At 37.2% G+C, this 14,312-nt stretch overlaps 1 protein-coding gene across 1 annotated transcript in view; it reads left to right on the top strand.

The window, feature by feature from the left end:
• The first annotated feature begins 3,249 nt into the window (after positions 1–3,249).
• Positions 3,250–14,312, top strand: part of MYBPC3 (myosin binding protein C3) — a 76,935-nt gene continuing 65,872 nt past the window's right edge. Inside the window, 3 exon segments of the mRNA XM_087921542.1 lie at positions 3,250–3,408; positions 11,817–12,083; positions 13,226–13,363. Coding sequence (XP_087777668.1) covers positions 3,384–3,408; positions 11,817–12,083; positions 13,226–13,363 — 430 coding nt within the window. The 5' untranslated portion in view covers positions 3,250–3,383.

Below are 14,312 nucleotides of genomic sequence, written 5' to 3'. Positions count from 1 at the left end.
GGATTCAGTCAATTCTCACTGGTTCGCTAGAACAGTTAATGGCTTATGCAGTTTGGAGAACCAGATAAAGAGTTTTCTCTCTCTCTTCCCCTCCTTCAGTTAATAGCCCCGGGAAGACAACCAATAACTACTTAACAATTGCAGTTGGAATGCAGCCATACATGCTGAATCAAGTCAATAAATAACAAAAAATGACAGGATCAATCTATCAATCACCTATCTAGGGGTGGGATTAGCCTCTTCCCTTCAGGAAGAAGGATGAGATTACAAATATTTTCATTATAAAGGGTATTAAGTAACACTTCTGTGATCAGCTGATGCTCCCTGGAGTTCCCCAAGACCTTTTATGGCTGCTGCAGTGTTGGCTACTTCTTGTTTCTTGGGGGGGGGGGGAGATACAGGAGGGGACAATGTTGCAACTTAATCATACAGGCCGTGAATTTAATGCATGTGTGGTCCAGCCAGCTGTATTGCCGTGAAGCACCCAATTTAGAATATAGAGAACATAGAATAGAGTTGGAAGGGTTAATGGCTTTTGGCAACATGCCCAGGCTTTCAATTAGCACAAGCAGCTGCTCTTAGTTTCCCCCTCAGCTGGTGCATTTGCTTTGGGGTTGACTATCTTTTAAAAGGGGAATGGCTGTTTTAAGTTTTCTGCATTGTTTTAGTGGTTCCTGGCACTGTCTTTTTGGGGTGTACTTACTCTTTTGAAAGCCTCTAGTGATGGAGCACCCCCAACTTCTGAAGACAAGCTGTTCCATTGGTTGGTCTCACCCTTAGGAAATTTCTTCTTAGTCCTAGGTTGCTTCTCTCTTTGGTTAGTTCCATCAATTGTTTCTTTTGCCTTTTGGTGCTTTGGAAAATAGATTGATGCCCTCATTTTTATAGTAGTCCCTCAAATTTCCTGACAAAACATTTAATCAGTGAAACAACTTGTCTCCAGAATTGTAAATGCTGCAATACAAAGTTTTAAAGAAAAGATTCAATAACCATTAGTCTGAAGTGGTGTAGGGTTTCCTGCCTGAGCAGGAAGTTGGAATAGAAGACGTCCAAAGTTCTTTACAATTTTGTTATTCCAGAGTTGTTCTAAGACCTCCAAGGTTCTTTACAACTCTGTTATTCTATTCTATTTTAAATATTAGAACAGTGCTATTTTATTGTGCTATTTTATTATGAGTTGGGCTAAAGAGAAATTTCCTAAGGGTGAGACCAATCAAGTTGGCCATGCCTACCTAGCCACATGACCACCCAACCACGTCTACCAAGTCATTAGGGCAGAGAACTGGTTGTTCAATTATTTGAGTTCCATCACTGGTTACAAACCATTTCAATTACTATAATCAATAATTTTGGTGACTGTAATCAATCCTTCCCCAACTGATTGCTTAATTACAGGGACTTGAAAAATCTTGCGCTTCAAAAAGGAGGAAAACAGGCGTATCCAATTTTAACTAGCTTTGTTTAGGAGCATGCTCAGGGTAAACCTGATGAAGACATTTTTCTAAAGAAAGCAAGGCCAATATTTATAATTTCCTAGATCCAAATTGTGTATTAAGAAAAACTCTGTGTTCTTAGATCAAACGCATTAGTGAAGGATGAGGATTTCAGAATAATTTCATCTGGGATTCAACACTTCATCCTGGGCTTTGGTACTGCATTGGCCCTCCATCCTTGGGATCACATGCCATTGTCTTCCTTTGGGCAATCAAGTCAATTTCCTTTCATCTTAACTACAGTATAGCCAAAATTATCATACCTCAAAGTTTTGTAACACTTCGGAGTAGTCCATTTTCTCCTTCCCAGGAGCTCTTACTCAGCCTGCCTCTCACCTGAACTTTAGAACTTTGTACAAGATTTTACAGGCAATATGATTCCAAATCTTAATCCTGTTTATTTAGTCCCTGTTTTAAAAAAATAAAATACCTTGGCATCCCAGTTTTCCTTGTTTTTATAAGCAGCATTTATTCTCTCTCTCTCTCTCTCTCTCTCTGAGTAAAGCAGAAGTAAAATAGGTTTTTGTTATTCAAGGAGCACTAACTAGTCACTAACTAGTCAGCTGAAAGGAGCACTGGTTGACTCATGGTGTTCCTTGGCTGTTTTCTGCATTCTTACAATACCAGGGATGAAGGCACTTGAAGTTGATAGCTTGAAGCTGATACTTCTTTCAGAACATGAAATGCTCTGTGCAAAAATATTCATGAACTTACATTGGAATGAACTGTGAAGAGTTTTTCCATGATATGAAAAATATGGTGCAGAAACCCTTTAAAACTGATGCTAAATTCTTGCCATAATGAAACAGCTTATTTTCTTTTACTTATTTCTTCCAGTCCTCTAACATTAGGAGGAAATACTGCCAGCTGGTCATCATACAAGCTTTTAATTCACTTTCCTCCAGAAGTAATTAAAAACCCTACGTCATCATCTCACCTTGATAGTTTAAAAAAAATCTCTTGAAACTCACTGTTTAACTGGTGATCCCAACTGGTAGGACTGAATGAATTCTGAGGTTCAAGATATCTCTGAAAGTTCATAAATGGCAGTTCAGGATGGATAAAATGGATTATTACTGCAATGCTGCCACCTGGTAGCCAACAGCACAGTAGCATTAGGGAAAGAAGAAAAATACTCTTCAGTCCACATTCTTTTTGAATGAAAGATCAGATCTAATATTTTTCTAATAAAAGTCTGACACAACTGTGCACTAAAAATGGCCAGTCCATTCCACTCTGGTTTTCAATCTTGTTATTTACCCCTGCTGAGTTTTTATTTGAAGTTTGTGGAGATAAGCGCTAGAATTTTACTTCCCTATGTTGATCAAAGTGGAAGAAGGGTAGTTCTGTTGTATAGCTCATCAAGGAATACATTTTCAAAGTAGATTTGGTACACTGACACTGTTCCAAATGTGACACAATTCAACGCAAATTAAGCAACCCTGTTCCACTCCATTTCAGTGAATGGGACTTACTTACTTACTTACTTCAGCTGCATCTATTCATAGTGTTGGAATTTACATTGATATGCTGAGGTTTCGTGTACATAAAGACACAAATGATATGCCATGGAGAGGAGTACGCAAAGACATCATTTTGGGCACTGGGGTGTACATAAGTCCTACATGGGATGAACAGTGGAGCCTGTCTTGGATGGTTCACACTCTCTGACACATGGAACTCAGCTATATTTAAACTGGCAGAGGAATTTTGTCAAGTGCCTCTGTACTGTTGATAAGGTGGCAGTATTGACAAGAGAAAGGGAACAAGAGGGAGGAGCAGGAGGGGGCTTCTGAGTAGTATTTCTTGGAGGGGGTCTTGGTAGTCCTTCAGTCTCCTTGCAGTGCCATTCAGTGAAAGGGTCCTTTCAATTCACAAGCCAACGAGAAGATGCCAGAACCTACAAAGAAACCAGGTAAGGATAACTGGAGATGGAATAAAAGATGTTACTTGAATAAACAGAGATGGAGCAGGTCTCTTCATTATATAGTGAAATAAGATGCCTTAACAATAAAGTTACATGAGAGAAAAATTAACCAGTATTACCTTTTGAAGTAGACAAACAGAAATATAATTAAAGGATAATTAAAATAAAGTGGAGTAGTTAATTTAAAATAGAGGGAGGCTATGCATTCTTTATTTCTCCGTCCCTTTCAAATTGTAGCTTGTGATTTTTCTCTGAATTTTTTTCTGGGAGATGTGACTCCCATTGTTATTTATTTTTGTCCTGGTCTTCCATGCAAATATAAGTTTATGGGGAGCTGAGAAAATGAGGTACTTTATTTAAGATGTAATTTTTGCTCAATAAGATTAATCCTTCTGGTGATAGAAATCCATAAATAATGCTTTCCTTTCTCCTTTTGAAATATGAGATATGAGAGCTCTCATCCAGAAAAGCTATTTTGATATCTTTTCTAAAAGACTATTTAAATGAAAATGAGAAAAGCTAAGCCCCATTATTCCCTTGTTAAATGTCTGCACCTTCAAAAACATACATGCTTCATTCCTGAAATTTAAACCTTCTTTAAAAAAAAAGTTTTTATTTTTTACAACAAACATACGAACAAACATAAAAACATAAAACCTTCTTTCAATTATATACATACAGTGTGTCAGTTGGTTATAATCTTTTGTGCTATCCTTTTTTTACTATTACTCATAAGTTATATAAATTCTCACCTTATCGATCTAGCTTGTGCTTATATAATATCAATTATTAAACATTCATTTGACTATTTTTTATACGAGATATTCTAATTTTCATTATGATTTAATCTTATACATTCATCCAATGGTTGTATATTTTATATTGTATTCTATATCAATCTATTAACTTTTATTGTAAGACTTACTAATCTATTTCTTTACCATGTCTTTTCATCTAACCATTGATAAAATAAATCCCATATCATATAAAATTGTTTATCTCTTGTTCTCTAATTTCAAATGTCAATTTACTCATTTCGGCACAGTCCATGATTTTCTTAATAATTTCTTCCTGCATAGATATTTTTTCCATTTTTCCAATTCTTAGCAAATACAATTCTAGCTGCTGTTGAAACATTTACAATCAAATATTTCAATTCTTTATAATATATTTCCCATATAATTCCCAATAAAAATATCTCAGGTTTAAAGTCTATATGTTGTTTTGTCATTTTTTCCAACCATGTATGGATTATAGTCCAATATCTTTTTGCATCTGAGCATGTCCACCACATGTAATATCAACTAGGTATCTGATGACATTTCCAACATTTATCCGATTTATTCTTGAACATCCTCGCAGTTCTCGTCGGGGGTAAGTGCCACCCATAAAACATTTTATACAAATTTTCTTTATATGCAGTTGACATTGTCATTTTATAATTTTGAGACCACAATTTTTGCCATTTATCTAAGTTAATCCCATATCCCAAATTTTTCCCCCACGCAATCATTGTTTCTTTTACTTGTTCTTCCTCTAATTTAAACTCTAGCAAATGTCCATAAAGTTTTTTGATTACTTTTTCATCAGTACCTGTCAAAATTTTATCTAAATCAGTCAACTTATCATAGATACCTTCTGTTTTAACATCTTTTTCAAATCTAGATTGTATTTGCAGATATGAAAACCAATTTAAACCTTCTTTAATGGTCCTTATTTAAGATAATATAATATTGAATGCTACATTCTGAGACAAGTTACTGGGGAATGGATCAATTGCTGTGATTGAACATTAGATGCAATTAACTCATATTTGCCAGGATATAAAATTGGTGAAAAAAAGACCCTTATCTTTTTACAATCTCCTATTATATTGAGGACTGATAATCTGGAATCTACTAACTGCCTGGCTTAAAAGATAGTTATTACCCATGTTTGTATGTTTATTTTCCCAATTCAAATATCTCTTCTAACATATAGCATTCATTTGTTACTATATATATGGATATGAAATTTCTGTATGCAAGGTGACTAGGCTAAAAATATGTGAGAGCTCAAAAAAATCAGGACATTAGAAATGCAGAAGCAACTCACCAATGCCTTCTTAGGAAACAGAGAGACATTAAACTGGTGAGAATGCCATTGCTATTATACTATTGGGTAGATGCATATCCCATATCACTGCCTCAGATATTTTGCTTTTAAATTACCATTAAGCGATATGCATTGCTTAGGGCACCAAGGAAAGGGGGCCATCATAGAAGGTTTTTGTTTTCTTCTCTGGATATTATATCCTTAACTGTACATTGCTATGCTCAAGTTTTCAGCACTTATTGAATCTTAATGTCTTGTCAGTTAAGCAAAGGAAGGGCTGAAGGGCACCATTATCCACCATTTAGAGCATCATTTGGCCTTAATCCAGCTCTGACCCACATACATAAATTATCACAATATTCCACTTTGCTCAATGATTATCAGGTAGATACTTTCCCTAAATAACTGCTTATAAGTAGTTTGAAAGATTTATGTGGGCCTCTTTGGTTAGGGTTAATTGGACACAATTGAACTGAAGTGGGGAAAGGCTTATTTGGATATGTTTCCTAGAAAATCTAACGTGATTTGATTAGAACCTTAGTGGTTAGGCTAAAAATATGTGAGAGCTCAAAAAAATCAGGACATTAGAAATGCAGAAGCAACCCAGCAATGCCTTCTTAGGAAACAGAGAGACATTAAACTGGTGAGAATGCCATTGCTATTATACTATAATCAACAGTACCTGAGAAGACATAGAGGACTTCCACAGCAAATATTTGCTTTGTCCCAATCAATTCTTGTGATCTCAGGTCTGATGAAATCCACATAGTATTTTGCATTCTCTAAGACTCTTCCATTGTGGTGCCCTTCCTCTTTGGTTTTAATGATAAATCCTAAAAGAACACACAGAAGTAATTGATGACTAAGAAGAATGGAATTACAGGTGTACATAGATGAATCTAGTTACTACGCAGAAGTAGAATGTTATAGGGAGAAAACCCGAATTAGGTACATTTTGGTATACGTTGGTAAAAGTATCTGTAGGGGAAGGCAGGGAGGAAGGTAGACCAACAAGAATTGAATGGTGATATTGTGATGCAAGCCCTATCCTTTTTCTATGCATGTTGCAAAAGGGGTGGAGCATGTGGCATGATGCTGTTATTTGGAGAATAAGGGGAAAAGGTTAGATGTAAATAAAAATAATGTTAGGGGTATGACACTCTTGTTGAACTACTCTGTATGACTAGAGGCCTGTGGAAAGGCTGAATGACTTTCATGAAATAGAGCTTGTGTCTTTAGTTAGCCATTGGGTCCTAATTAAGACCTAGCAATGGTAACAGTGGAAACATCTGGAAGATCTTGTTTGGGCTGGGGCAGGAGAACAATGATCAGCATTTTGAATAGGAGATCTCTGGGGAATACCAAAGCTGTAGATTAGAGTCAAAGGCCAAAAGAAGCCCCAGAAGACAATGGTAAACCACTTCCATGTCCAACAACATCCACGGGCTTCTGCACCATTTCTCAGAAATTTCTCCACCACAGACCTCAATTGCCACTGTCCGATAGAAGCCATAGATCTGGAGGGGGGGGACATTTACTATATAATGAGGGGACTCCAATGAGATTGTTTAAATTGATATTGCAAACTGAGTTAGCATGCCCTTTTTCACAACTTTGAGTATACAACCTCATCACAAAGCTTTAAGAGTACTAAATCTGCTTTTAAATGTAAATCTGAAAATACTAGGGAAAATAATTATAACTATTCTACACATTAATGGACTTGTGGGACAACAGATGTATGGAAAAATTATATACAAAGGCAGGCTTGGTATGCACGTCTTACTGGCAGTTTTTTGCTCAGGTTACTATACTGGAATTTATAGCCTCAGCTGCTGTAGCGGAAGAAGAATGTAAGATTGTAAGACATCACAACTTGGGATCAAGGGAGAGCTAAGCCTATTAATGGAGCAGCTAGGAAATTTATAATAACTTTAAATATAGTTCCTGAGCAAAACATTGGCTAATTTGCTCACTGATCCAGCTGAAGCTGCCAGGTGCACACACCAAACTCATTTCCATTTGCTGTACTTTGTGGAAAGAGAGGAAGATAACATATTACTATAATAAGAAATCAGCTAAGGAAAATTATTATTTTTATGTTTCTCTCTGTTCTGAGTACAACATATGAAACTAACAGCAAGAAAACTTCTCCCAGACCAGAGCTGTTCTGATGATAAAATGGTAAGTGGGAAGCAATTTGAAAAGCTACTGAGAGATCAACCTTTGACTAAACCGAAGGAATCAAAAAGAGTCGATTTGATAGACTTAATCGACTTAAATTAAGATATCTCTCTCCCTCTCTCCCTCTCATCATTACTCCTCTCATATCATGGTTCAAAGAACAAGATGAAATATTCCAGCAGCATTTTGTCATTGAGAGTTTATTCATGTTATCCCTGTGCTCTGTTCCTGGCCAGCAACCAATTTTGTAGGACAGAAACAGATAACATTGTTCTTTAATCTCTCCTTCCCATGACTTACATATTGGGCACATTCCCCTGAGGCCTATCCTCTGTTTCTCAGCTACTTCACAGAGGAAGGAATGCTCCTCATTTCTTTTTTGAAGGAAGTCTTTTGCTGTGCACATAAGAAGTTATCTCAGTGGCGTAGTGGTGAGAAGGTTTGTTCCGTGCACAGAATGGTCCTGGATTCGAAACCAACAAAAATGGCTGGATTTTAAATTATTTTTTTTCTCTGACATCCCTGCTTTTCCTAGGCTTTTCTTTTTAATAAGAAAAAGAATCAGGAGCCCCGGGACTTATTTAAAGAACAAAACCTAGGAGAAAATAGGAATGTCAGGAAAGGTCAAATATAGTTTCAAAAAAAATCTGAATTTTCTGTGTATGAAACAAGTTCTTAATTGTTATGCTCTTGATGCAATATTGAAACAGAAGCTCTAAAAGACCTCCTGGAAGGCAAAAAGGGAAACTTTAATTTAAATGTAATGCCCACCTATTACTTGTATTTTGAAGCATTAACTTTAGCATATATAAATTTAATTTATAAAAAATATGTGTACACGCCATTGCTTTCCTAAACAGTTGGGAAGGGACAATAGTAGAGGAAGTGTCTAGTAAGAGGAGATAGTAATCCTGGGTCTTTTTAAAGGTGTTACCAAAACAATTCAGTCCCCACCAGGTTTTGCTTAAGCAGGGTTGGATTTAAATTGTCACAAAGATAGAAAGAACAGAGGTCCTCAAACTTGGCAACTTTAAGACTTGTGGACTTCAACTCCTAGAATCCCTCTGAGATAGAAGCTGCTTAAAAAGGCACTGTTGACAGACCATTAAAGTATTTATGGATGATTTAAAGGCTAGAAAGGCTGGGTGACAACAACTGCCTTTACAAAGCTATCCCTCTAAATCTTTTTATCCTCCTGCTTTGAAGGGAGAAGAGGAGCAGTGTTCGTCTTGCAGTCATTTTCCAAACTGGCTTGACTTCCAAGAATGCTGTAACCCAGTCCTGTTAGATATAATGTAAATGTCAGGACTTAATTTTTGCTACCTACAACATGACATTTGCTTAGTGTTGGAAGTTCCACTCTTCTATGTATTGTCTCATTGTGTCTTCTCAGTGACTGTCCTCCAAAAGCAACAGATACAGTCAAAATGTATGCATTGGTCCACCCCATCCCCTTAACTTCTTTACAAATTTTATTCTCAGGGCTGTCATCACTTCCTACTCCTTCTCATTACTGTTACTTCTCTGATAATTGCATAGATACTAGACCGCCTCCATCTGGTCTTGCAGTTTGCATAAGCTGTCATTATTTTACTTTGAATACAGCTACATCGAGCATGCTGGCTTTCTGTCTAAATATATTTTCCTAATAAAGGGCTTCTGAGAGAGACAGGAGCACTCCTCTGCAGAAATCCTTTGGTGAAATGCTTGTTATTTCCTCTATATTCTACTCCATAAAGTTCCTCTGCTATCTAGAGAGACTGGTATTCACTTCAGCACAGCCCAAGTTTTCTGTTTATTTGTAAATCTTCTTTTTTCAGAATTCAAGAGATTCAAACTGAAATTACTCTACATATAGTCATCTAAATCTCATACGTGTCAACAATGGGAAAAAAGCAGTCCCATATCTGAGGCTTTCAGTTATTATACCCTTTAAATTAAAGCAGCTAAGGAACCCTGAATTCTTAACCTGAGGCCAGCTGAAACCATCCAGCCCAGGGATGTCAAACTCACAGCGTCACAGCGTCATCACATGATGTATCGGGACTTTTTTCCCCTTTGCTAAACTGGGAGGGGTGGGGCCAACACATCATGCATCCGGCCCGCAGGCCATGAGTTTGACACCCCTGATCCAACCCATTTTTGCCTTCACAATGACATTTGCAGAAAATCATGATTTTGAGTAGAGACCAACTTAAAAGCTAAAAACTATAAACCCTAAAACAGGCTTAACACAATAGAAGATCTTCCCCAAACTGCAGAAAAACAGAAGATCTTTTTCTCTGTATGTATTGTCATTTGTAGCTAATTTGTGTTTCTTCTATGAAATCTGAAAAGTTTTAAAAGTATCATTAATTTGTTATTTGAGGGGAAGAATCCATTATGACACCTTATTTTCCCAAAAGAGATATTACCAGCCATTTTGAAGTCAGTATTGCTCCAAAGAGTCAATTTTTCATGAGAAGAAAAATCAAAATAAGCCTATTTTATGAGGTAAAATAGGTTTACATTTAGCTAATCCTACTTAATGTATCACATAAACTACACTACTAACAGCTCTTATTAAAAACTTAAGGGCTAATTGATAACTTTAGTTAAGCTCCTTGTGCACATGAGTGCCCATTTGTATTTAAACCCAGAAAATATAGTTTGGGCATAATAAATCAGTGATACTTGCTTCTCCTGTCCCAAGGACCAGTGTCATTACTTTATTAATTTGATCCTTTGTACTTCCTCTCAACAGTTATCCACATTCCCCTTCACAAAGCAGGCTGGGATTACTGCAGTGGTGGGATTCAATATTTTTTTACTACCGGTTCTGTAGGTGTGGTTTGATGCGTGTGGCTGGGGAAGGATACTGTAAAATCTCCATCAGAGGTGGCATTTGCTGGTTCTCTGAACTAGTCAAAATTTCCGCTACCGGTTCTCCAGAACTGGTCAGAACCTGCTGAATACCATCTCTGGATTACTAGTTTATGAAACTGGATATTACATAGGGAAATAAATCTCTTTGTCTCAAATGCAAAGTCCTAGTTTAAAACATAACCTATGCAGGTTGAGCTTGTGGCGTTAGCATGGGAAACGGCTTAAACTAAAAAATCATGGTCAGAATTTTTTTCCAATTGTACTTTAGCAAATCTCACCAAGATTCTCAGAAAGTTTCATAGGGCGATTGCTTGTAATTACCAACCAACAGTACATTCGTAACCAGCAGTACATTCAGGAAACAATGCATTTCACTAACTGTTATGTCCCTGGGACTCTCCACAGTCCCCTCTCAGGTCCGCTCCAGTTGTGGGGGGTGTTACTGCCTCCCCATTGGCTGACCACCCCAGCAGCCGGCTATATAAGCAGGCTGCGGGGTTCGGTTAGCTGCTGGTTGTTGCGAGCCCGTTCCAGGCTGGCGAGCTCAATCAGCCCTTTATTGTTATTAATAAAGTATTTGTTGCTTGTAATGCCCTGGCTAAGTCTCTCCTTCCTCCGAACTTAACACTAACCAGCATCTCTGAAAGATTTAGTAATGCAAGCTTCAGAGATCACCATACAGTATATTTAATGTCACCAAAACACAGATAGCTGAGACCAGGCCTAGCTTTTTCTGAGAGGATCATTATCTAACTAGATAGGAATTCTGGCTTCTACAGAAAAACGAAGCATTTCATTGGAAAGGAAATAAAACTGGCCTTCCTGTTTTCTGGTTCATAGCAGTGGGTTGCCTAAGCAACAGGTGGTTGAGATAAAATGGAGCTAGTATCAAAGTGGTGGTATTAAAAGTCCATATTCAGTCTGGCCCCAGACTGAATAAAAGAATTTATGATCATCTGCTTCAGTTCTGAAAGTCAACACCTATAAAAATATTGCAAGTGATATAGGTAAGTGGGGGGTTAGAAAATAGGGTAGAGCAGTGGTCCTCAGCCTTTTGGGCATGGAGAGATGTTTTTCCACAAATGGAAGGGGCATGTTTTGTGTGCTGTTTGCATCCCATGGATGGGCCTTCTCTTGTTTCCACGGCCTAGTTTTTGGCATGCTACCAATCTGTGCCAGTCCACGGACCGGGGGTTGAAGAGCCCTGGGATAGACTATTTTGCATTTTTTATTTTTATTTGCCATCTTTTTAGCTTCAGCATTCATCAAGAAACCAAAGACAAAAGATGTCTCAGCAGGAAGCACGGCTGTTTTTGAAGCAGAGACGGAGAAGATGGGCATCAAGGTGAAATGGCAGCAAAATGGTGTAGAACTTGCCACAAGTGAGAAGTATGTTATCAAATCGGAGGGGAATAAGCACTTCTTGATCATTAATAACGTTGGAAAAGAGGATGATGCCACTTATGCTATCATTGCTGGAAGTTCCAAGGTCAAATTTGAACTTAAAGTGACAGAACCAGGTAAACCAGAAGTCCCAAGTGACTGTTTTGATCCATCATTACTGTGACATATGACCTTTCCTTGAAGACGTTTAAGACAAAGCCAATAAAATGGGGGTGTTCCCAGGGAGACGTTAAAAGGATGGGGAGCAAGATTCTAGCCATGAATATGCAGTTGAAACCCTGTCTCTTTTTTATGAATGATGCCTCAGCAGGCATCTCTGTCATAAACCAAAAATAGTCATCCTATACACATGGGGGGTGGGGGAACCACTGTTTGAAAACAGAGTGTGGTATTTCCCCTGTATTTGAACTATTATTTATTGTCATTTGAAATCCAATTTGGCAACCACTAGGCTAAATGACATGACCTTAGAACAATAGTTGGATTCAGCACAAACCTCCCACAAGCAGATAAGTCATTTCTGCATTTGCAAGGCCATTGAACAAGCAGAGGTTAGATGGGGGAAGAGGCAATCCATCACAAAACCATTCAAACCAGTGAAGCTTCGAGGTGATGAAGAGGATTTGTAAAATTCCATTTATTGTCCCAAAAGTGCTTTTTCCAAAAGGCAAGTGGGCTTTCTTGTTTTTGTTTTTCTCCCCTTTTGAAAATGTTTCTCTTTTTATCCAACAATTCCCCATCAGGCAGTTAAAATTAAAGAAGTTTCTTGGATGATAAGCAAAGTGGTGTTTTTTTTTTTAAAAAAAAGACATCCAGTTGCCTTTTGGAAAAAGCACCTCTGGGACAACCATTACTAGGATGACTGAGAATTTTCAAAGAATTCAGCTTATTGAACACGGGGGAAAAAAGCCAGTTCTGCAAAAGAAAAAGTTCATAAATTATCACAGAGTGTAGATTTGGGAAGGCATTTTGGAGATAATTTGGTCCAGTCTCCTGCCCAATCTACTATTAAAACATCCAACCTCCATTTACATTCTTTCAGTGAAGAATGGAAGTGAAGTCCACTAGCTCTGAGGCAGGCTGTTCCACAACTGAATAACTCTTGCTATTAGAAAATTCTTCTTGATACATTAATTTTTTTTATTTGTCAGTATTAACTAGAATCTTAATTTTGCCAAAAAATGTCATATTCCTACAATGTGCTGTAAACTTTCATTTAAAAAAAAATTCTCCTATGGTGTCTATTTTTTTTTTTTAGAAAAAATGGGGGAGGTTCCTCCTGTCATGTCTTCTGATCAACCAACCTTCTCAGACATAGTTACTGTCCCAAACACTGGACCTACAAATGCTGAATCTAAAGATGCTGAAGCTACAAGTGATAACAAAGTCTCAGAAGGTAAAAATAGTAACAGGCACGAAGATTAACCTGACTCTAATTATAAGAAAATGAACATTTACTGACAACAAAGAGAATATTAAAAAAAATCCACATTATGTGGCTTGACAAACTATGTTACTATTATTTGTTCCTTAGTATATACGGAGTCACTTAGATGAGATGGACAGAATAGAAATGTGATGAATAAATAAATAAATAAATAAAAATAAATACAACCAATGTACTATAAAACTTTGCTACTGATGAGAAAATGTGCATACACTTCCATTAACTATTTTTCTCATGTCTGAACAATTATTATTTTCTCCCTTTGGGGGAAATATCAAAATGATATTATAATAGACCAAGCCACCGATCTGTTTAGTTCAACGTTGCCTCCACCAACTAGTAACATTTTAAACAAGAACCCAATTTAGAGATTCAGAATATACAGCTGAGGGCTTTTTGTATGAAATGTAGATGCTCTACTTCTTATGTCTACCCCTTGGTTATCTTTTAGATAATTTGCCAAATTATATACTTGTTTATGCTGATCTGCCCACAGCTGACATCACAAGGACCAACAGCAAAGTAGCTAGTGATTGTACAACTGTGATTAGTTCCCAGTAATCAGTTTACTGCAATGAACACTTTTGTTAAATACAGATCTTTCGAGTATCTGCTGCCATTCTGTCTACTTAAAGTGTGCTCCCTGCTTTTAACAGACCAGACCTGGCATAAATATAGCTGTGTTCTTTTCCATGTCCTCTTGCTCGATAGTGATAGATGGGCATGGTGGTTTATGTAACTTATTGATGACCTTCTGTGGGATCTCCCATCTTGACTTAGCTCATATTTTATGCACAAACAAGTAGCTGGCATTATATATATGAACATCTGCACAGAACATGAGCTAGCTCTTCCTGTACATAATGCCAGCTACTTATTTGTGCTGTTCAATATATAC

Source organism: Pseudonaja textilis, chromosome 1, assembly GCF_049901715.1.
Source record: "Pseudonaja textilis isolate UNSWEBS1 chromosome 1, rPseTex1.2, whole genome shotgun sequence".
Lineage (NCBI taxonomy): Eukaryota > Metazoa > Chordata > Lepidosauria > Squamata > Elapidae > Pseudonaja > Pseudonaja textilis.
This window is presented reverse-complemented; position numbering and strand designations above follow the sequence as displayed.